This window comes from Neopsephotus bourkii, unplaced genomic scaffold (genome assembly GCF_033783945.1).
Source record: "Neopsephotus bourkii isolate Nb327-2 ecotype Australia unplaced genomic scaffold, CSIRO-AGI_Nbou_v1 NB_1655, whole genome shotgun sequence".
Taxonomy (NCBI): Eukaryota; Metazoa; Chordata; class Aves; order Psittaciformes; family Psittacidae; genus Neopsephotus; species Neopsephotus bourkii.
In genome coordinates this window covers 7,236,534-7,259,476 of record NW_026902129.1, presented here as the reverse complement: position 1 = coordinate 7,259,476, position 22,943 = coordinate 7,236,534, and the positions used below count along the sequence as shown (strand labels likewise).

The 22,943-nt window shown below is 39.4% G+C and overlaps 1 protein-coding gene across 3 annotated transcripts in view; it reads right to left on the bottom strand.

Annotated features, from left to right (window-relative positions):
* Window positions 1-6,189: 6,189 nt before the first annotated feature.
* Window positions 6,190-22,943, bottom strand: part of NFX1 (nuclear transcription factor, X-box binding 1) — a 51,171-nt gene continuing 34,417 nt past the window's right edge. The window contains exons 19-25 of one of the 3 annotated variants that reach the window (XM_061374988.1): window positions 22,455-22,496; window positions 22,005-22,103; window positions 19,302-19,368; window positions 16,875-17,020; window positions 11,095-11,202; window positions 9,927-10,039; window positions 6,190-8,635 (exon numbers count right to left, since the gene is read on the bottom strand). In XM_061374988.1, the coding sequence (XP_061230972.1) occupies window positions 9,964-10,039; window positions 11,095-11,202; window positions 16,875-17,020; window positions 19,302-19,368; window positions 22,005-22,103; window positions 22,455-22,496 (538 nt within the window). In that variant the 3' untranslated portion in view covers window positions 6,190-8,635; window positions 9,927-9,963. Of the gene's footprint in view, window positions 10,040-11,094; window positions 11,203-16,874; window positions 17,021-19,301; window positions 19,369-22,004; window positions 22,104-22,454; window positions 22,497-22,943 lie in introns of all 3 variants that reach the window. The other 2 variants (XM_061374989.1, XM_061374987.1) reach the window with 2 other exon arrangements.

The window sequence follows — 22,943 nt, the reverse complement described above, 5'->3', positions numbered from 1 at the left end:
GGGTAACTCGAGGAAGTAAAACATGATTAAACAACACCTTGCCAACCAAGAACCAAGAGGAATTTCTCACCCAAGTTTGAAGCAGGGAGGAAACTGCTGCAGAAATGACATGTTTTGGTGACTAAAGAGCATGGAAACAAGAAACAGGTTTTAGATATGTAATCATAATTCAGTGACCGACACAGCCATGGTGGATTCTGGGAAAACAGGCTTGTATAGGTCCTGCTATATGGACTTTGATCACACTTATCTAGAGACTGTGTGCTGCAAGCTAACTGACTAAGAGATGCTAGTTGTTTTTAGAAAAGCTGTCTACATCACTACAACAACCTGTTCTCACAGCTTTTCTTTAGAGATAAGATCTCAACATCAGCCAGTTTTGCCTATGCTGTAATCCAAAGTTTGATTTGAGTTGCACCATCATTTAGGACATTACACCTTGAAATGTTTTCTAGATAGAAGTTAAGGAAACTGTAATGAAAGAGCTGTGGGCTGCGCAAAGCCATGTAACTGCATGAAATACCATCTGGTTTGCAGCCAAGAGGATGGCCTCAGCCAAGGAATGATGCTTCACTTTGAACTTTCAAGTTTTGCCACACTTTTTAAGGTTTGAACCTTTGCAGCATAAACAGAATGGCATTGCTTTCCCTAGCTTGGTGGCTAGTAGAAAGCCACTCTTATTTTACCTGGTAATCTCCTCTTACACAAGGGTTAGAATGCTCTCCACCTTCTCCACTGTTCCTAAGACTGTGCTACCAAGTCACTCCTACTGAAGATATTTACGTTTTTCCTTTTAATATATAAAATGACTGTTACTGTAGGAGTTATTACCTGATATATACATGTATATAAAGTGCGTGTATGCTCTATAAAGTGTGCATATGTATACACACACACACTGATACACGAACTTAGTTACAATTCCTATAGAATTAGAACAAGGAGACCAAATACCTCCTTAGCCACAGTTGCTTGCTCATCCTGTTCAAAGCCAGGGAAATAGGTGACAAAGTGACACCAGAGCAAGGAGTCAGAAATGAACTCGATTAGCTCAGAAACTGCTGTGAGATCCTCCTTTAAACACAGATGGTGTGAAGACCTGTCCTCACAATTGGACAAGAGAAAAATGGAACGTAGGTGAAATAAACTGCCCACAAGAAAGATTACATAGGAAGAGAGTGGGAGAAACCAATTACCATAACCGTGTACAATGTGTTCGGGCTTGAATGGACAGAAAAGGGTGACTTCCTGTCTAGCTGAGAGAATGGGAAACCTGGAAAAGCTAGAGAATGGGTGCAGCCTTGATCTGAATGAGGGCAGGGAAGAGAGGAAGAAGAGTTGCAGCTGAGATTATCTGGAGTTTAGGGCAGTGCCTTTCCTCTGCTATTCCTGAAACACAGAGATTCCACCATGTTTGCAATGCTACAAGGCACTTTTTCAGCTCTCTGCAATGTCAGATTTTAGATTGATGCATTCTAAAATTCTCTCTGCTTTTATACTGCTTAAAGTAACAGTGGGAGACTGTAAAGGGTTGTGCATGCTGACATCAAGATGGAGCTCAACATAATCACCAGGTTCAAACAGTTGGCATAAGTGGTTAAAACATTTAATCCTTGTAGTGATACCTGGTCTAAATTAACAAATCTTATTCTCCTTCATACTGCCTAGCTCCAAATGCCTGGATGCACTATAACCATTGCTGCACATTCCCTACAGGTGCCTCCTGCTCCACCTCCTCTGCTGCATTTGGTTGTAGACACTGCACTTTCAAACACCCCCTTCAGAACCTGGGTGTGCTGGCTGTAAACATATTCACGATGAGCACAGCCTCTTGTTCTATAGGGTGACTGCAGTATCAAGGATATCCCTTCCAGGAGATCCTCTTCTGCCCTAGCAGGACAGGAGATGTCCTGCTCATGTCCGCTGCTCAGCAGACTCAGAAAAGCAGTTTGTAAATGTGGGTGCCATAAACACTCTCTAGTGATGTTCATAATAACCACTTTTGCATTTAGCTTTACTAACAAACAGTCTTTGTTGTAACAGTATTTTCTAGTTTGCTGGGCCAAGAATTATCTGCAACAGCAGCACTTTTATACCCTCCACCTTGTCTACTCTGTACCCAATAACCATGTTCTTTAGCTCTGCAAACCTCCCAACTGGGTTTTTTTGGTACCCTTGTTCTTTCAGCCCCAGCTGTGGTCTTCAAAACCATTAGTCTGTAGGCTGCATCCAAAGCCTGGGTGCTGCTGCTTCCACAGTAATCATCATCTGCCAGTACAGTCTATTTCATTCTCAATCTTCTGCTTTTTTTTTACAGCATCAGCCAGATGTTATGTTCCCAGATATGGGAATATAAGCTTCCAGCCCAACTATCACTAGTCTTACAGGCTGCTGTAAACTCCTACAGCTGTGGGTAAAGGATGCTTCCCCACAACCCACATTCTCTGACTAAAACTTACCTTGAAATTCAGTTCATGGTCCCGTCTCATTTGGTCTCTTACAAGAACCCTTCAAGTTTAGATTCGCCTAATACCATCTCCCAAGGACTTCTGTACAACATACAGTTCTCCTTCTGCCATGGTCTGGCTTTTTCAGCCCAGAGATGGCCCAGACCACTGTAGCAGCAGGTACTTCACCTCGTATTAGTACCCTTGGCAGCAAAACTAAAGCATTTTGCAGGATTGCTAGTTGAGTGCAACTGTCTCTTGTCTCTCATTCCAGTACTACAAGTGAGAAACTTGTCCTGGGGCTCCCTGTCTATCCAAACAATACAGCTGTCTCTTCTGCTAGCAGAGATTGACTGCCTGGAAGTGTCACCAGTCAAGCCACAATCCTACTATGCTGCAACAGCACACAGAAAGTCATCGGGACGATGTGTGACACAAGCAGCCTTTCGAATTTGTACATTCTAGCATTGGGCTCATCTGCTTTGAAGACTGCATAAGCTGTTGAGCAACCACTGTGCCTGGCCTTAGAACTTCAATCTTAATTGATCTACCAGTAGTAGCCAAAACACTCCTATATTTTGTAAGCCATGTTCTACAGGTATCACTGGTGATGCTGAGCCAAAGAAACAGTACCTTAAAGATCATAACAAAGAATATATTCTGCCATCTCTGCCTGCTCTGCAAGAACAGAACAGAATGAAACCTCTACGTACAATGAGAGGACAAGTAATGATTAGCCAGAATTCACTGGTCCCCTTAATACTTACTGGTCTTAAGAATGAACAAAACTTCCCCTCTAACTGGCAAACTGTCACAGAACAGAGTCCTTTTGTTTTTTCTCCTATCCCTTGATAGGTTGGAACTCCATTCTATTACCTGGCACCCTGTCCACCTTAAAACTAGAAAGCCTTCTGGTACTTAACCCAACACATTGTGCACTATCTCTTGGGCTAATCTGTCAGGAGAGCTCAGTGCTTGAGGCTGCATAAATCCAGTGCCTCTAACCCCTCCATGTACGTCACAAACTCCTATCTCCTCCTCAACTTGGTGGTCCTGTTTGACTCAACCCAGTCAGGTCTTTCTTGCACTGGGAAGCCCACAGCTGGTCCCAGGACTACAGGAGTCATTCACATGTACTGCATAGAGAGGGAGTCATCACTTCCCTTGACTTGCTTCCCTCCACGCCCTTTTACATAAAGCTGCTGTCTAGACAGTAGGCTCCAGCCTCTACAGTTGCATCTTTTCCATTCTAGGTCCATGGCTTTGTGTGCATTTAGGCTGAAAACTGATTTCATACAACGTTTTATCAGCTACTTCTTAGTGATTACATGCATTGCTTAGTAGGTACTTAGATGTCAGCTAACAAGTAAGATTAATTAGGCATTTAAGGAGTGATACAAGTTGCCAGAAATACACCTTAAATAAAAACTCATTAATGAGTTATTTCATTGATATTTTAGTGGCATCAATCCAATACCTGTTTAATCACTGCCTACTTCAATAGCATCTAATTGGAATTGCATAACCCGTTGATTGAAGCTGCTGAAATGTCCTTCCTAAGCAGTCACACAGACACATACTTCATTAGAAACTTTGGCACCTATTTATTTGATGCCAACATACTGAGTTTAAATAGAAATCTAAATGAGTACTTACCCCAGGAGTTACTGCACTGACTGAAGACTTTAATTAATGCTTCCTGAAACAGTGTTTATTAATGCTGTTAAGATGTATCTAACTTGAACCCCTTGTTAAAATGAAAAAGCTCTCTAGGTACCTTCAATGGGCAGAATGTACTTTTCCAACTCTATTGTTTTACAGGCAACTATAAAACACGTCCCACTACTCAGTTTTCACCATAGCCTTTTATTTCCTGGAGCTGAGATTTGTATAAGATGCTCCCTAGTAAAACATGTAAGCTTAGCCCCTCTTTTAAGAGCCCTTTGGTTCCTACCTACTATAGAAAAAGGTTTGCATTAGGATGAGTTTTTCTTCACAGTGATTGCAATGTTTAGTTTACTTTCTTACAGCTCTTTAGAAATGAAGCCCTCTCATCCTCTGACTAGAATAAATTTCCTACATGTCAAGGGAATAAATATGTATGTAGCAAGAAGGGTGGACATTGAAGCACCCATTAGATACAGTAGAAAGCCAGATCACTCTCTGTCAGTTTCTGATCATGATTTCACCAAGAGTAAAGGCGTGGAGATCTGCTTTGGCTGCCCTTCACACAATATGTTTTGCCCTCCCCTCCATTTCTGGAAAGAGAGCTCCAGAGCAGGCAACAGTAGGTCATACAATGATGGAGCCTGAACCAGTTTATAGAGGATTGCCTGAAACATCAGAAAGGTGTTAGGTCTTGGTCTGTGCTCCGAAAAAGATTCTTTCAGTGGCAACACCATTTTCTGAGACCTCTATTTTCCACAGAATAGTAAACCTGGACACCCTGACTTCAAAAGAAATACAGTGCTGGAAACATCAGTTTGTGGGGTGGCAGAACAAGACAAGTCTAGACTGGAGAAGGGCACCTCACCCATACCACAACCCTACCCCAGAAGGAAGTACAGCAGATTTTACCCACTGAACATAAAGGCACACTCACCTACCCTTTGGCTGGAAGCTGAAAGGATCCACGTTGCTACCTGCAACAATGTCCTGTTAACACCAAAGGATTCCCAGGATCCTTCTGGAACCTGGCTTCTCTCAGGATAGCAACAACATCCCTTTGCTCAAGAAGCTGCACTATTTGCTCCAAATATCCTGAAATGACAAAGACTAAGATACTAGGTCTGGAGCTCAGGAGCATCCAAAATACAATCCTCCTAAAGATACCCTATTTAACGTCTCTGATACTCTGGTTCATGGTCAGGTAACAAGTGTGTAGACAAAACTTTGCACATCAACCATCTTATGAACTCAACATGTTAGTACAGGCTGAGAACAGCATTTGTTAAGTAGCAAGGCTTCTGCATGGAATTCAACATCTACAAAGTCTAAAATACCTGAAAACCTAGTAGGGCACTGTTTTGACTATGTTGTGACCTGAATGACTATTTCCAAACACAGACAAGATAGGTGAACACAAAGCCAAATTGATTTGTCTCTTCTGCTGCCATCTGCACACACAGATGACAATGGCATGTTTGGTCACCTCGTCAATGACAGTCCTGAATTGAAGTGCAAGTATTTTTTTCAGGCAGATTTCTAATAAAGATCTGGTTTGCAGTGCTTATATACCTGCAACAAGCCACCTTCATCCTGCAAAACATGCTCAAAAGAAAGTCCAAACTTAACTGGCAGATGAGGAAGTAAGACACAAAGTTTCCAGTTGTCTTTCATGGACTCTTCATTCTCACATCATTTCCTGAATTTCTTTGAGTCATCTTGCACTCCATCTGACACACCAGGTCAGGCCACTCTAATTTTTACTGCTGTTCTCCATCTCTGTGGCTTTTGCTGTTGGAGATGCATTACTTGGTATTATAAAAGTTTCAGGAGGAAGCAGTTCAAGTAATTCCAAACTTCTGATTTTAAGTGTTTGAGCCCTCCTGACATCTACTGAACTGTGTTGGCAAAGTTTTCATCACCACTCTGTAACATCTGCCATCTAATTTACTAAACCTAATGCCCGCAGGGACCTGTAAGTGATATTTGTCCTTATACCACCACCCTCACTATAGCACTCTTCTTTAGTCACTGTTACAATTGAATGGTGGGCAAACAACAATGAAAGGACAATGAGTTAAAATCATACATTTTATTGCCAAGTAGCATTTAGGCTGACATAGCAAAGGGTTTTTCAGATAATCAAAATGTACACTTCTATTCAGATAATCACTTCTCCTGTACTTCTGAATTCGAAGAAGGTAGCAGATAATCCTTACTCTCCATTTCCCAAGGAGAAATGCTTCATTCTTCTCACAGCATTAATTTGAAAATCACTTCAAATCCAGGAAATCACACTTCATTTGAGGAAAAGGACTTCCTGGACTTCCATTTACATCTTTACTTCTTTCTCTGTCATATCTCAGTCTTCCGACTTTGGAACGCCAAAAGACTAAGCTTCCAAACAACTCCCAAAGCACTGCACTTTCAACCTGGAATTATTTCACGTTTATAAAGAAATTTTATACCAGTCATTTGAAAGGAAAAAAAAAATCAAGTCAAATATAAAACTTCCAACAAATAAGTGGTTTAGAACAATTTTACTTTGCTCATTTCATTATGCGGCAGATACTGTACAAAACTGCCACAGAAACAGTGGTATTGAAGACTACTTAAGCATCTTACACAATGTTAGGTTAAACCCAAGCACTGAATATTCAGAGCACTTTAAACATGTTAAACAATATAGATAGGCAACAGCACAGCCCAAATGCCAAAGGATCTGCCTATTTTATACACCATTTTAAAAGCACTTCATGAAGTTGCATGAATTCCAACTGACATCACGTAATTTGTTTCCAAAGATGCTTATTGCAGAGTACTTCTTTCAGATAAATGTACAAGAAACAGTATTATTCTTAGGGCTGTGGAAAAGTGACACGCATATCGAAGCTGGAGGCTTGTTTCTGGTGATGTCAACAGGATTTTTGCCACTGACTTTACTGATGCAAAGGTATCTTTTATCCACTCATTTTTCTGTTAGATAAAAGGTGTAAAGGCCAGCTCAGATTTACAAAATAGCTATTTGAAAAATACTTCCATGAGGCACACGTGCAATACGAAGATGAGTTACCACAAATATCAAAACTACAGCCTTTAGTACTCACAGATACACCGCAGCAAAAGCAAACCAGAACAGAGAGGACAGCACCACCGTTAAACTTCGCTGAGTTCCTTCTTAAGGCTATGTAACTGCGTACTGGGAGGAAAGACATCAACACTTCCTTTTTGGCTTTACTTTCCTAGGTAAATGGATGGTATCATGTTTTAAATCAAGTTATTAAAACGTACTTCAAAATAAAGGTTTCTATACATGTGACTTGCTTCATATCTACAGATATGCTCCAACAGACATGATTCAGAGATGTTTAACAGAGATTTATAAAAATATTGTAAAATTCATGTAGTTTAAAGGCTTAGTGGTAAGAATTATGATTTCTCAGTATGAACAGATTCGGTAATAACTGTTAGTCTCATCTTGAGAAGCTGAAGATTACCTGGGTTTTCTGATCAAAAGCAGTGGCAGAATATGTGACTGCTTAAGTGCACCTCACCGAGGTTCACATATTTATGTTAAAGCCATCATATGATAAAATCCCAAGGAGCAGAGCTAAATATAATGCTATTAAAACATTTTAAGTTTTAAACTTCAAATCACAGGTACAAATGTCAAGTTTTAGCTATGTGAAGCTGTGTGAAAAGTTTATAGGCTTCAGCTTTATTCTATTTATTACCAACTAAATCACTTTGGTTTTCTCTAATGTTAGGCCTACCTGTGGGATACCAACTGCACCAGCTCCTGTCTAGAACGACCTCTGCAGTGTAACTATCTACATTCTTCCTAACAGATCAAACTAGCTTGAAAACAGTCCTATGTTAACGTAGCTCTGAGTTTCAAAATCAGAATTAGCCTTTTTCTGGCCATCCTGAGCTGGCTCTTGTCTGCAAACACTAGAGAAACAGTCCTCACAAGGAAGGGACTGAGGAAACATTCCTGGAAAGATGCTGAGCAACTTAATTTCTTCAGCTGAACTTAGCAAAGCAGTGCGCTTTGTAGAACCAGACATTAATTTGCTCAAGAATTTAAGGGCAATATAAGCTATGCTAGTTTATTTTTCATTCCTGTTCACAAAAAAAGGTCAAACCCATTTAAACCACTACATTTAAATGAAACTCTTAAGGGTTGAAAATCCTTCTGGTAAGTTCTTTACCTGAAGTATATGCATTTCAAATACTCAGAAACATTTAAGACTGCCTGTTTTCTGCATGTGAAATAAAAAGCTCCAACAAAAAAAGGCAGTTACAGCATGCATTTTAATTTCCAAAACATTCTGGGGACAGATACAGTCTGTGATTTTGCTGCTCATTCTTTCATGTTTCACAAGCTGTTCAAGATGAAACGTAGCCACAGAACGCTTCACAGTTAAGGCTCAGGGTCGTGTGATAACTATAAAGGAATCTAAGCATGGATAACTGCCTTCCCATTTTCTCAGCAACAGATCCCACACACTGTAGTAAACTAGCTGAAAAATAAACAACAGATGACAGGTCTTCTGTTAAATCTGTTTCTTCGTTACGTTAAGCCCCTTTTAGCAGCACCCTCTGATGCTGCACAGGGGACTCGCCTCCAGTGCTACATGTAGCCAGCCACAAGGAACAAGAAACAGACTGCATCAATGTCAATTCAAAACCCCTTAAGTGAACAGATACTTCTCAAACTGAGAGCTGAGTCCCCTCTTCTGACCAGACCTATGATCTCCTCTCCCAGAGAGCTACCTTATCATTTGTAAACAACTGACGATCTAGGAGACCACTCTGGTGTCTTTCACTGTTCAAACCATCATCCACTTTTGTTTATGGCATTTCCCATAAAACAAAAATCTTCTGTTGCCAAATCTTCAAACAGCTGAAGACAAATGGTCTTGTAAATTTTTACAAATACTGTTCCAAATCCATAACATACTTAAAGCAAACTTCACACATTCACCTTAAGCTTGCACAGTATAGAAAAAAATATAAAGCCCCAGTAAAACCATGCAAAAAAACCCCAAAGACCATCAAGTTAACATATCTAAATACAAATCAAACCAGATAGAACATCAAAAGAACATATAAAGCATGATTTTGTTCAAGATCTTGAATAACTAAGTATTAACAGTTTTCTTGTGTTGGGGTTTTTTCGGGGGTAAGAGGGAATGATGGTGAGTTGGTTTGATTTTTGAGATAAAGCAAAACAAGACTTAATTCCTCACCTTTCCCAAGTCCTGGATCTTTAGATACCAAAGAAGTCTGAGCACTTAATGAGCGTTTAGTGTAATGTATTCATACCTAGACTAAACTTTGTATTTCCTTCCATACAGGAAAGTAACTAACATTCCCAAATTTACCACATTAACACAAAAGTGAATTAATAAGATAACACGTTAAGAGTATTCCCACCAGTGTTTTTAACACAGATTATTTCTGGTCCATTTTAAGCTGTGTGACATAAGTCAAAATAAATCTTTTGAGATTTACCGTTGTTCTTTCCACTCCCAAAAATGTATTTGGTTACCAGTTCTCTCACTTTAAAGGCATCAATGGAAATCTGCACCACTCTGACAGCACATTAAGATAGAAAATTGCACCAAACCCAGGTTTAAAAAGCTGTACTACTGTTAGGTATTATGCAGTTACATAAACTGTAAAAATGCAGAACATTGTAAAATATCACAATCAACCTAACTTCAGATGTATAATCATGAATATTCTGAACAACTGATCATTTGACAGATAAACCAAAAAGCGCCTCATACAATAACTTAGTGTCTTCACCTCTAAGCTTCTACAGCGTAATTCTACATCAACCAATTCAGTCCTGGACATCAAAGTAGTCAATTATCGGCTCTTCTTTTAACGGTTTGGATAAACCACTGTCTCCAGTAGTCCTGAAATTATAAGAATATTAGGTGTTACTTACCAGGAAAGACCCCCAAAACTGGTAATACTTATTACAAAAATGATACTGTACTGAAGGCTAAATGTTCAAGAGGCCTTTTTAAGAGAAAGAGAAAGGAAACACAGTTGAAGCGAGTTGATGATCAAATCTGCTTGCTTTTAAAAGCAAGAGTAACAAAAACACATGGCAATACTAAATCCAAACACTGTAAAGACTTTTTTCCCCATAAGACAGAGGATTTTGTAGAATTAATTACTTCTAAAGCAATTTCACTTCTGGTAGTTAAAAATGAATGGCTAAATCCCTTTTTTTAATTAATTTTGCACATAAACCTGTTTCATTATAGTCACTGAAGACAGGGATCCCAGAGGAGTAAGTGGAAATGAGGAGTAACAACCTGTTCAACATTCACACTTACACTGTAAGCAGTCATTTTAGGCGTGTGTTTTGCTCTAGATGCTTACTTCTGAAACAACTTACATTTTCTCTTCAGAATAGCCTACTTTGTGTTCCAGCAGCACCTTAAACACCCAATAGCTATTGCAATAGCTACTGCAAAATCAAGCTGTTGCCTTCTGCAAGCAGTACTGCACAGAACATGATTTCAAATGCTAATCTGAAATAACTTGGGGAAGGGGGGGGAATGTATCTGAAAGGTAAAGAATTAGCCATTCATTAAGAGAATTCATGACTACGAGATGACTACAGGTACCCAAGCTGGCAGGTCATACAAAGTAAAGCCTGTTCTATTACTCTTCACCAAGAAACCTTGTATATCCCATTTTCAATAGGGAGAGAAAAACAGTATTTCACCTTTAGCCAACTGTATAGTCATATCTACACAAGAAAAATACGTTTACTACCTGTCCAAATGAATCATCTTATGCAAGTAACACCTTACTCTTTCACAAAGAACAGTTAAAGGTGAAAAACATCTCCAAAGCAGCCCTCTCTTCCCAACTATATAATCTTTATGAAGCTCAGAAACACTCAAGTAACTCAGCACAAAACTGAAGAACACCGTTTTAAAAACAAATTCCTTACTTATCTGTTTGTTTGTAATGAGGAATAGGAGGTGGAGCCAGAGGCCTGCTCTGCATTTCTTTATCTAGCACAGAAGTTAAGGTATTGCTTGGACAAAAGGATTTCCCTCTAGGAAAACAAAAGAAAGGTTATTTAATTCAATAGGAAATTGTATTCATCAAGAAGTTAGGGTAAAAGAGTTACATTTGTACGTAGGTGTTCTGGAGTCAGAGCTCATACTTGTATACTTAAAATCACCTACTCAAATACTTAATTTTTCAATGACAGAGACCAAGAATGTGCCAAGTCCATTTTTCTTACCAAGATACTCAAGTATTCTAAATGTCTCTTGATAGCTGTCTATAAAAGATGCAGAAGCAGCTTACTAGATTTGAGTGCTGGTGCTCAGACTTTTTCGTTTCTGCACGTGAAGTGCACAACACGATCAACTACTAAAGTACCAAAAATGCAGTACTTGCTTTCTAGGTCAACATATATCTCTTCTTTCACAGAACAAATAGAAGATTAGAACCAACAACTTACTTACTTAACCTGGTACCCTGTGAACACAGTTCACTGCATCTTCACAACATGTTATCTGATGTTTTGGAAACATGCTTTTAAACTCTGGCAGTGAAGTCACACTAAACTTGTTTAGCACTCTGCACTCAAAGCAGCACTATCCTAGGAACAATGCAACAACACTGACTGTTCCTTTTCAGCTAGCCCAAGTGAACAAGATCACAGAAATTACATTATGCATTGGGGTGAGGAATAATCAGCTATTCCTGCCCTCCACACTAGTAACAGTCTATTATGTGCTTGTGACCACACAATGAATCATCCTACTTGTGCTTGTATCATCTGCAGTGCAAGGGCTACCCTGCGGCTGTGGTGCAAAGCAGTATTTTCCCCAGTACAGTGTACTTCAGCATGTACATTTCTATGCTTTAGGCATATACTGGCTGTGAATCACACTCAACTTCAGTATGGCAGTCCATGCTAAAAGGCTGAACTGGCTGGAGAAAGAGGAAGGATATTAAGAAAACCCAAACCAAAACCACCCAGAAAAACAAAGCCAATTAAAAGCCAGCCCCAGATTGGTCCCAAAAGGCACTGAACTACAAAGAAATTATTAAAAAATTCCAAATAATTACCAGACACACAGGCTGTGAAGATGTCTTCCCACAGATTATCCTATAAATTCATGAGCCACTTTCAAGGCTGAACTTACTTTATTTCAACTTGCACTCACTGTTACGACTTAACTGCAAGACTGAAAAACCTTCACTATCACCATCTTTTCCATTCACAATTTCTTATTCCACTTATTTGTCCCCACAAAAAACTCTTAAACCTTGGCAATACCAATTTCTTACCTTTCTTGTACTTTCCTCCAAGCCCACGCTACTGATATTTTAAGACCAAACTAAGTCTGGTACACTACACTGGATTACTTTCCTATTTCTATCTGAATGGTTTCTATTGGAAGAGTTGTCAACCATTGGAACAGGCTGCCCTGGGAAGTGGTGGAGTCACCGTCCCTAGAGGTATTTAAAAGATGTGTAGACATGTTGCTTAGGGACATGGTTTCATGGTGGATTTAACAGGGTTAGGTTAAAGATTAGACTCAATGATCTTACGGGTCTTTTGCCAACCAAAATGATACTGTGATTCTATGTCAATCATTAAATAATGTTTCCTCCTTGCTTACTTTACTCATGAGTTTTTAAACAAGATCCTCCTAGAGCAGAACCCTCCAGACCATGAGATTTCCTGTGTTGACTAATCACGTTAAATTCCTACTTTCAAGTTCATCTTGTTCTTCTCAAAATTACATTCCAAATAGCAAAAAATGCTGCAAAACAATAGACTGTGTATTGCTGTAATTCCAGAAATGTGTTGAGCTCCATGCTTGGTCACATACTTGGCAATTCATGTTTTCCCCCGCCTCTGCCAGAGCCCTAAGCAGTTTAAATCTCACATCTGTATGCACACAGATGAACACCAGTTCTATTTCAGAGTTTAGAAAATAGTAAGTTTTATCTTATTTCCATCAGTTCTGAACATAAAGGGGCAAATTCCTGTGATATTGTGGCAACACAGACGAAAACCTCCACAACAACCTCAAGGAAACTCAGAAGGCCACTAAAATATGAAGTGGTGATCCCTGACCCCATTTCACTATTGTTTTAAACTGAGTATGACAGTCTGTTCAAAGGAACTGCAAAGTTCTGAAAACACAGATCATCAGTTCAAAGTGTTCTCCTTTCCCCAACACTGAAAGTGTTATTTGACCACAGATTTTTCCAAGATTATAACTAATACACACATTCTAACAGCAAGTATCAGTTGAGAACAGCAGATTTTCCCCTCTTTAATAAAGTGGGTAAAAACTCCTCCTCTCCTTTAGCTCCAAGCCTGGCATATAAAGCCAAATGCTCCCACTATCATTTCAGTTACGTCAATTGTAGAACTCTACCTGAAAAGATTAAAAGTGGCCTATGGTAAATAGGATAATATTTGGTTGTCTTCTTTCATTTTTATCACCTCTGGTTTGCAAAAATATGGAAACCCAACTGACTGGAAGTAAATAGGTGAAAGGAGGACCTCATTAAGTAGAGTAAGATGTCATGCCTTTAAAATGCCAGACTAAATCTTGCTTCTCTAGTAAAACAAGTAAATAAATGAGAGTTCTAGAAGGCAGGAAAACAAAACACTTGGAAGACAACACATGTGCTTATTTCTGCAATTAGCTAAAGTCTTACAGGAAAAAGAGAACGTTCTCCCCAAGAAAGTAAATACAGCAGCCCTCCACTGAAGCTAAATGTTGATGTAGATTAGTACATCAAACCTTTCAAAATGAGGAGAGATCAGTCTGTGTACTGTTTGAGGAGATCCTGGAACAAAATTAGCTTTGGTCACATCAAAGCCTAGCTCTGTTTTAGCTTTGACAAGATTTAATGTGTGTTCCCCTCACCAAAAAAGCAGAAGATAAATACAGCAGACTGTCCAGTCATGAAACCACAGAGACTTTAGAGACAAAAAACTGTCAACACGCATTCAAGGAAAAGGTACACCACTTCTTGTACACCTTCGTGACACACAGGACAATGCTAGCTTGACTCCAATCTCCCAGAATACTGTGAATCTCTCTGTTGTTTTGGTTTGTGGCTTGTTTTGTTTGGTTGGGTTTTTTTAAATCCAAAGAAATAAAAGGAAATAAAGCAATTAAACAGCCCATTATATTCAATTCATCTGGAAGAAAACCAAACAACTGAATTCAACTAAATAGATACACAATGGAAAACACACAAAACAAAAAAACCCTTGACAAATTATTTGCCACAAAGGAGAAGGAAAGCAGATCCTCCCTTCCTGCTATCATAAATCATGGCTCGCTGTCATCAGTTGTAACAAAACTGTGAAGATGGAACCAAAAGGCTCTGCAAGTACTTTGGACATTTTGATATTAAAGTTGCTATTCTATGTTCTATTAACTTATTCTCAAAATAAGAAAAAAGACAACTGCCTGCCCCAAGCAACAAAGATGGGATGAGAGGTTTTTAGCAGGACTCCAAGGAAAAACAATGAGAACATAAATAACTATCTGCAGTCTCTAAGGCACTGGTAGTGCTGGCAGGATGGCCTGTGGTCCAAAACTGAACTGTGAAAACCAGGACTCAAACTTATCTTCCCCTTGAAGACTGGGAGTTCAATTTTAATAACTCGAGGATTGATCTATTTGATATGAAATACTACAAAACTCTTTGGCCACCAATCTGTCCAGAACTGACTCCATATAGCCTTGCAATAAGATCCATTCTGTTTCAGACAGAGCAGGTTTTTGTGAGAAGTGTCTCCCAAAGCTGATACAGTTTTGGTGGAATAATGAAGCATCTTCTGATTAGACTGCCTAGACTTAACATATACTATTTCATAAACTGTCAAGAGGTAACACATGCTATCCTCAGGGCAAACGGTGTCAAGATTGAAAGGAAAACAGTAAGAAGGAGATGCTACTCTTCTGAAGCAGGACTGCTGTTTAAACCACCCTGGCTGGTGACCTGTAGCACTATTTCTACTTACACTGCTCAGGAAGACTTAGACGCTACAGGTGTTGAGATGCAGCCACTGGAAAAGACCTTTGTGATTGCAAAGGGTAGAGAGAAAGACTTCCTCATGGCAGAGGAGAAAATTCCTAGAGAGTGAAGGGCAGAAGTCCTTAAAGTGAGAGTACCTTCAGGAAACCATGAGAACTTCTGTCAAATTGGATGCAAACTGATTCCAGATACCAGAAAGGCTGTAGACAGTTAATTTACAAAATAGAATGAACTTGTACCTGGAGATGTTCTGGACACGTTTCAGTACCTGAAAAACTTAGAGGCTAAACAATAAATCTGTTTCCTCTAAGCATATGATTTCTTTCCAACCCTGCCACTGGGATGTACAGTTTTTGCCTTCTGGGATGCAACTGCCGTGACCTGGTAAGGGTGTTACATGTAGTTACAAGAGGTTTATTTTATTTAGGTCTTTGTTCCTGTTGGTTTTGCATAGCCTGCAGCTAGGTAACCACTCCTGAACTGTCTGCAGACATACCTCATTGAAAGCAAACAAAATCCTGGGTGAAGAAGAATAAATAATAGAGAACACTTCAACAAGACTGTGGCAGGATGTGGTTTTCCCAGTGAAAACAATACGCAGGGACCCTGTCACCTTCCTGAAAAGTCCCCCTGTTCGTGAGGAGAGACTGAACCTATTGTTCTTGGAAGGAAGAGGAAAAGGATGGGCCTTACAGGGATGACTGTTCTTAAAAAACACTTCCAGGATATTCAAGTCCATGCAGCTTAAACACTGGTCACTAAATAGCAACAAGCAATGCTCCTTAACAGGCTCTGGCATTCAGCATTATTCATAGGAGAAGGAAATTCATACGAGTAAAAGAGTTTAAGAAACCACTGACAGGTACAGTAAAGTGCATGTGTCAACTTGGAGTGGAAAGCCTTCCCCTTTCCACCATACCAGTCTGGACAAAGGTCCAGGTAATGTCCTTTCAAAAAGTAACCTTTGAACCTGGTTCAGAAGGAATCTGGTACTGCAATTCCTCGAAGACGGTGACTGCAAAGATGACCAAGAGGGAAGCATGGAGAAGGGCATTTGTAAGGATTTACTCGGGGTCTTATACTTTAAGTGACATCAGAACTGTAATTCAGATCAACCTTCCCCAGCTATATCCCCTTCATTTCCTTCTCTAATATGAATTGCCTTCTGTGGGTATTATCTAAATGTTTCCAGTTTTGCTTGGAAATCTCTCCAATTTGCAGTAATTCCAGGTCTCCCTTTGTCTGGTAATATACTCTGTGGCAGGTTCAGGCAGATGAAGAACAAGTAAGTTCTAATACCAGATTTTTTCAAAGAAGGTGAGAATGTAGGTATGACTTCTCAATCCAGCAATTATATTTTCTTAAAATTTGATGACTTTTACCATTTTCGATACTTCTATCAAATTTAGCTGATGGCAAAAAGACAAACAGTTACTATGAAGATAAATGGAAAACAGCCTTGCAATCTTCTATTAGCTTTTTAATGGCTAATTAGGTTTTCTTCTCTGAAGATTTACTTGACTAGTGGAAATAAAAGCCTATGAAACTATTAATTTTAAAACTACCTTAAATATCTACTGGAAATTACTACATATTGATGATAGCACTGGAAATCAACTCAAACTCAAGTAAGTAATAAAAATACCCAATTATTTAAACAATCATTAACAGGTTTGAAAACAAACACGGATTACGTACTTCACTGCAGTGATAACAACATTGCGCTTTGGTTCGTTGTCGTAGCTCACGCTTTCGATGCCATAAACCTGAGCTAATTCATGGATGATTCTGCGGTGATCTCTGTTCATTGGTGGGTAACAATGGCTCTTCTTTGTATGCTTGCCCTGAATTCAAGAGAAAAGGTTAAGAACAGAAACAAAAGGTAAAGTTTTCTTTTGCACAGTTAGGGGGAAGAAAAGAATTGAAAAGAAAGTGCTTCTACCTCTAAAATTTTGCTGCTACAACAACATTATTACCACAAAGTGCTAATCATAGAATGGTTTGGGTTGGAAAGGACCGTAAGATCATCCAGTTCCAACCCCCCTGCCATGGGCAGGGACACCTCGCACTAAAACATGTCGCCCAAGGCTCTGTCCAACCTGGCCTTGAACTCCACCAGGGATGCAGCATTCACAACCTCCTTAGGTAACCCATTCCAGTACAGTAAAGAACTTCTTCCTTATATCTAACCTGAACTTCCCCTGTTTCAGTTTGAACCCATCATCCCTTGTCCTATCACTACAGTCCCTGATGAAGAGTCCCTCTCCAGCATCCTTGTAGCCCCCTTCAGACACTGGAAACTGCTCTGAGGTCTCAACGCAGCTTCTCTTCTCCAGGCTGAACAGCCCCAGTGTTCTCAGGCTGCCTTCATATGGGAAGTGCTCCAGTCCCTGATCATCCTCGTGGTCTCCTCTGGACTTGTTCCAACAGATCCATGTCCTTTTTATGTTGGGGATACCAGAACTGTACACAACACTGCAAGTGAGGTCTCACAGGAGTAGAGGGGCAGGATCACCTCCTTTGACCTGCTGGTCACCTCAGTACTGACAGAAAAATAATCTAAAGATGATAATTTATTCCCCCTAAATTATGTATTCTCTATTATTTCCATCACCTCAAAGAACACGCACACATGTATCAAATATAATTTTACTTATGGGGACTTCTTGTACTTTATACAACATAATGGCAATATCCAAATAGCCTGAGGGGCAGACCTGATCTTTGAGATACTGAATTGTTATGTGGGCCTAACTGGTTCATCCTGACCATGACTAAGGCTCAAGTTACCACTGAGTAATTCTCCCTTTAGGTCAGACAGGGTGAAGATTGCCACATGTGGTTTGGTTTCATTCTTTCATTCTCTTCTGTAATGTATAAGCTTGTTACCAGACAACATTTGTCTGCTTTATAGGATCATTATTTAACAAATAGCTGGATACTGCTGAGAAATAGAGCACTGAAGATGCTCTTGAGCCTTCTAGTTCTCTTGTTCTGTTATATTTGATGTCACTAATTTACTGTATATGGCAAGTTCTAGACGTGTGGCTGCCCTTTCTTTAATATACAGTACATCTATTGGTTTGATATTTGCACGGGCATATGCATTGGTATACACAGTTATATATAGAGAAATATCTCTGTATGTACATACTTGTGTACATGTGTGTATAATAAAGGTGTATGTAAAATAGGATAACCACAGGCAACACAACACTGGGGAAATTATCTTTAGGTAGTAACAACTGTTCTATGCATCTGTTACTAGATGCCTGAGGTTGAAGGGGCCTGAATAAAATTATACACAGATGACCCCCTTTAAGACTTTAATTCCAATGTGAAAACAACAGGCAAGAACATGAAACAGGTGAACAAGCACAAAGATTGTTTAAGAAAACATCACACATAAAAAAGAAGGAATAAAGTTATGTAACTGTCCTCAGGGTAGAGGGAAGGAAATTATTGCTTTCTACATGAAGTGTACTCTTTCTTGAGCTAAGGGCAACTGAGAGTAGCACGGTTTATACTGCCCTTTGAAACACATATACGGGGTCAGGCACAGTGCAGCAGCAAGCCAGGACTATGCTCACCTGACAGGCCTCAAGGTGGAATTCTGCTTTCGCTAGAAAAACAAATGATTCTGTTTTGGCATACTGGAGTCTGCCAAACAACTGTGGCTGAATCTGAATCTCCTTAAAGGACTCCCTCACACACTGGCAAATGCAGGGAGGTATACATAAATTTGTGAGCCAGCTCCATTACAGGAATCAGAACCATCTAGGCTTTCCTCCTCAAAGTCTGACACTTTAAACATCATCTTCAATGATTAACACTTGACTAACAGACATCCAAAAATTAATGAGAATCATTGATACATTAAAGCCTAGCACTGATTGAATCTTCAAACAAAGCCTGGCTGTCACCAGAGTTATCCTGAATTACTACATCTCCCAAAAATTTTGTTCTATTTGTAACTGTGTACTCTATTGGAGCTTAAACAGATTCAGTGTCAACTCATAACTATTAATATTCATAAAGTTTAGTAACATTAAACTCCCCCCCAGCCCCCTGAATTAAACAAACCTGTTTCTTACAACAGGTCATACAGAATATCTGCATACTGACCTTATTCACAGCTTCCACAAGCATTCTCATTTCCTTCTCAACGTCACTGACAAACTTCAAATCCTTCCTGCAAAACCAGTATTCTAGGTAAATGAGGTAAGAGTGCACAAAGATACAACATCTTCATCTTTTGTTACATCATTTTCAACAAGAACAACATTTAAGGTCTCAACTGAAGCAGAAGCATTTGATTTATTACACTATTTACACTTCAAAAAGGTTAGTATGTCATTGCTATTAAAAAAATAACAATTCTTTTTCCTTCAACCCTTAGAGCACAGCATAAAAGTCTATGATACAATTCTACTGACAACACAAGTCTGCATTTTAAAATGGATAATATAGATTTTAAAGTTGCTATTTCAGCGGTTTGTAAATTACTTGTCATTCAGGCAATTCACTTAATTAGAATACATGATTAAACACAAAAATAGGGATTGGATAAACAGATTAGAGTTCTTTTCCAAGACAAAGGAAAACCGCACTGACTTTGGTGGCCTACTTGTCCAGCATAACTAATTAGTAAGAAGCAGCAGCATAAGGCTACTTGCAAGCAAAGAAAATGTTCTTGATATGAGATAGAAAGGATTTTGTTCTATCTTGCTTAATCACAGTAAGTCAAGTTTTCACATAAAGGTAATATTTGCACTCTGCTCTTAAATAAGCAGGTAAGCTAGCTCCAAAGGTAAGGTTGTTATCTGGTAGGGCACCATCCCCACAGGGAAAAAAGGCTACCTCAATATTCCACATCTCAAAGCTGGTTAGCAGTAAACCTTATTTCTTCAAAACCAGGCATCATTCCATACCAACACAACACCACTTTGTGAATGATGTCAGAATTTCATCAGTCAAGAAGTGCCTACTAAAGCAGGCACCATCATCTTTGGTAGATGCCCTACTAAAGCTCTGGATGCTGATCAAGTGGTGTCAAGGAAACATGCAAAATGGCAACATCGAGTAGTTTGGCTACCAACATCATCTGATCACTGGTTTAGTGGCACTCAGCCCATCACTGGAAAGCCTTCAAGGTATTGTAACAATTGAGGGACCATTATAGGATGAACCATAGTGGATGTCCATCCATCATCAGAACTCCCAGACTTTCAGTGGAGAAAAGTACTACATTGGGAGAAATGCAAAAAGGACCTGGACTTGTAGAGTTAAGAAAAAAGAGGCCTCTGGACATCTCAGCTGTGAAATACAGAAACAGCCCAGGAGGCTTTGGAAAGAATATTGCAGCAATAACCCCAAAACCAAACCACAACAACCACCAAACCCACTGATCCCTTTAGGATGAGCTTAACTCCAGAGAGTCAGAAAGCAAATGCTACATGGAATGCCAGCCATGAACACCCAAATTTCAAGGTGAAGTGACCACAGGAGGTAAGAAAACAAAAATATGGAACCAACAACCAAAGGGTCCACAAGCACCTGATGTGTTATATTTAAAGACCGACTGAGGAACCAGCTCACAGACTGGGGGATATGTTCAAAAACAAACATCCCTTCAGGAACCTACAGAATCACAGAATCAAGCAGGTTGGAAAAGACCTTTAAGATCCTCAAGTCCAACCTTTGCTCCAGCTCTGCAAAGGCCATCACTAAGGTGATTCCAGGGATGGTGATTCCATCACTTCCCTGGAAGTGCTCAAAAATACAAAACCAGAGTTATCAGTTCAAAGCCACCCGTGAAGTCAACCAGAATGTCTGTCAGAAACACTCAGAATGTGTCTTAGAGAAATCATAAGATAGTCAAGACTGAAGTACTCAAACAGGAAGACAAAACAGAAAGCACAGTATGCAAGGGATGCGGGTGAAGGTTGTGTTGGTGGTGGCAGAAGAAAATGAATCCCATTGTAATCGTTTTACAAGAAGATAAACCAAAGAGAAGAGAAATCCTGCAGTTCACTGGTCCTCACTGGATGGTCCCGATTAGATATGTGGGACAGTCAGATCTGCTTATTTCTCACCTGTACTTGTCTCTGGTTCTGCACTAGGACGTTTAGGTTGCTTGATTTACATCCTGTGTGGCTGCTTATGTAAAATTTTCACTTGTCTCAACACATCAGCAAATTAATTATCATTCCAAATTGCAGAGTATTTATTAGTGTAATGCTTTTGATACTACCTTGACTTTTTATTGCCTCATTTTCAGGTGTTTCAGCCTAGCAGCCCTCTTTGCTGTCAGTGCTGGCACAGGCTTAGCTCTGTGTCAATCCAGTGTTTTATTAATTCCATTTCTTTATTTTTAAAATTAAAGGCAGTAAGGAAAAAAAAATTGATGGAGGGAAATAATTTCAATAATTTCAGGCTATGGGAGCATGTTTCATTACTTAGCTATCACTTCAGTCTTTCTCTTGAAAAGATAACAAGGAGCACACATATAGGGTTGGTTGCATATGAAAGCAGTAGAGGCACGAGACATACAGGTCCTGATTTGTAGCGAGAAGAATGGTGAAAAATGATGTTCCCATTCTAAATCTGGTCCTACTACAGAACAAAGCAACCTGTCAGGCATTTGTTACTTCTCATGTTCTCATTTGGGAGGTCTCAAGATGTATGCATCAACTCTTTTGCCTCAATTATCACCAACTGCCATGGCTGGAGAGTAAAACATGGGCATTTTTACAAGAGTAAATGGAACTGTTCTGCATTTCCCATCTTGCTCTCAACATTGATACCTGGCAGCATTAGAACACATACCTTGCATCTTCTTTTAGAAGTTCACTGTACTTTGGTCCAGGAGAACGGATATTAAAAGGATCCGAATTATCATCTATTTCAAGAGCCTCAGCAAGACGCCTAAGTTTAAGGGCAGGGAGGAAAAAACAAAATGTAACAAAACCACAAGCAAACAAAATAAACCCACAAATCCTCCCAGCCTCCCAAACAGGTTGTCACTGAAGGGTAAAGAAAAGGGTTACTAATACAGATGGAACAACTCACAGAAGATGCAGTCTGTACATTTGAAACTACACATTTAGTACTTTTCACTAGAATACTCTTGTAAGATCTCAGATCACTCATTATAGATCAGGACCAACTTCACATTTATCAGTTGTCTAGGTCATGCAGGAAAAGGGTTTTTGTCCATAGCATTAAGTTTCTGAACATGAAATTTTGAACAGGAAAAAAAGCAAGTTTAGTGCCCACCTGTTTCTCTGCAGAGCTAAGCACTCTTCATCACATTGCAACCTGAATTAAGAAAGAAAAATACAACTAGAATCACTGCTGCTACTCACACTTTTCAAACTATAGCTTTGCTGGTATCATATTGTTATGACAGCCTAAAGAAGTAGGAAGAGTGTGTGAGAATAGTTTATTGTATTAGATCAGATAATACAGCTAAATAAACAAACCACAAAGATCTTTGAGCACACAAGCCCTTCTCCAGGTCTTGAATAGAAGCAGCAGTCACCAACTCCATACCAAAGTTGAGAAAAACAGCTTATGAATTGGATTATATTGGTAAATTAGATCATTTGAGAAAACAAATGCAGTTGGTATCAGCATCAAGGGGATTCTAGGAAGGATGGGATACCAACAGAGTAAGCTGTGACAGTTCTATGCATCAACCAGGAAAACCAGGAAAGTTAGCTATACATATGGAGGATTATGATGCACCATAAAAATCAGTATTTC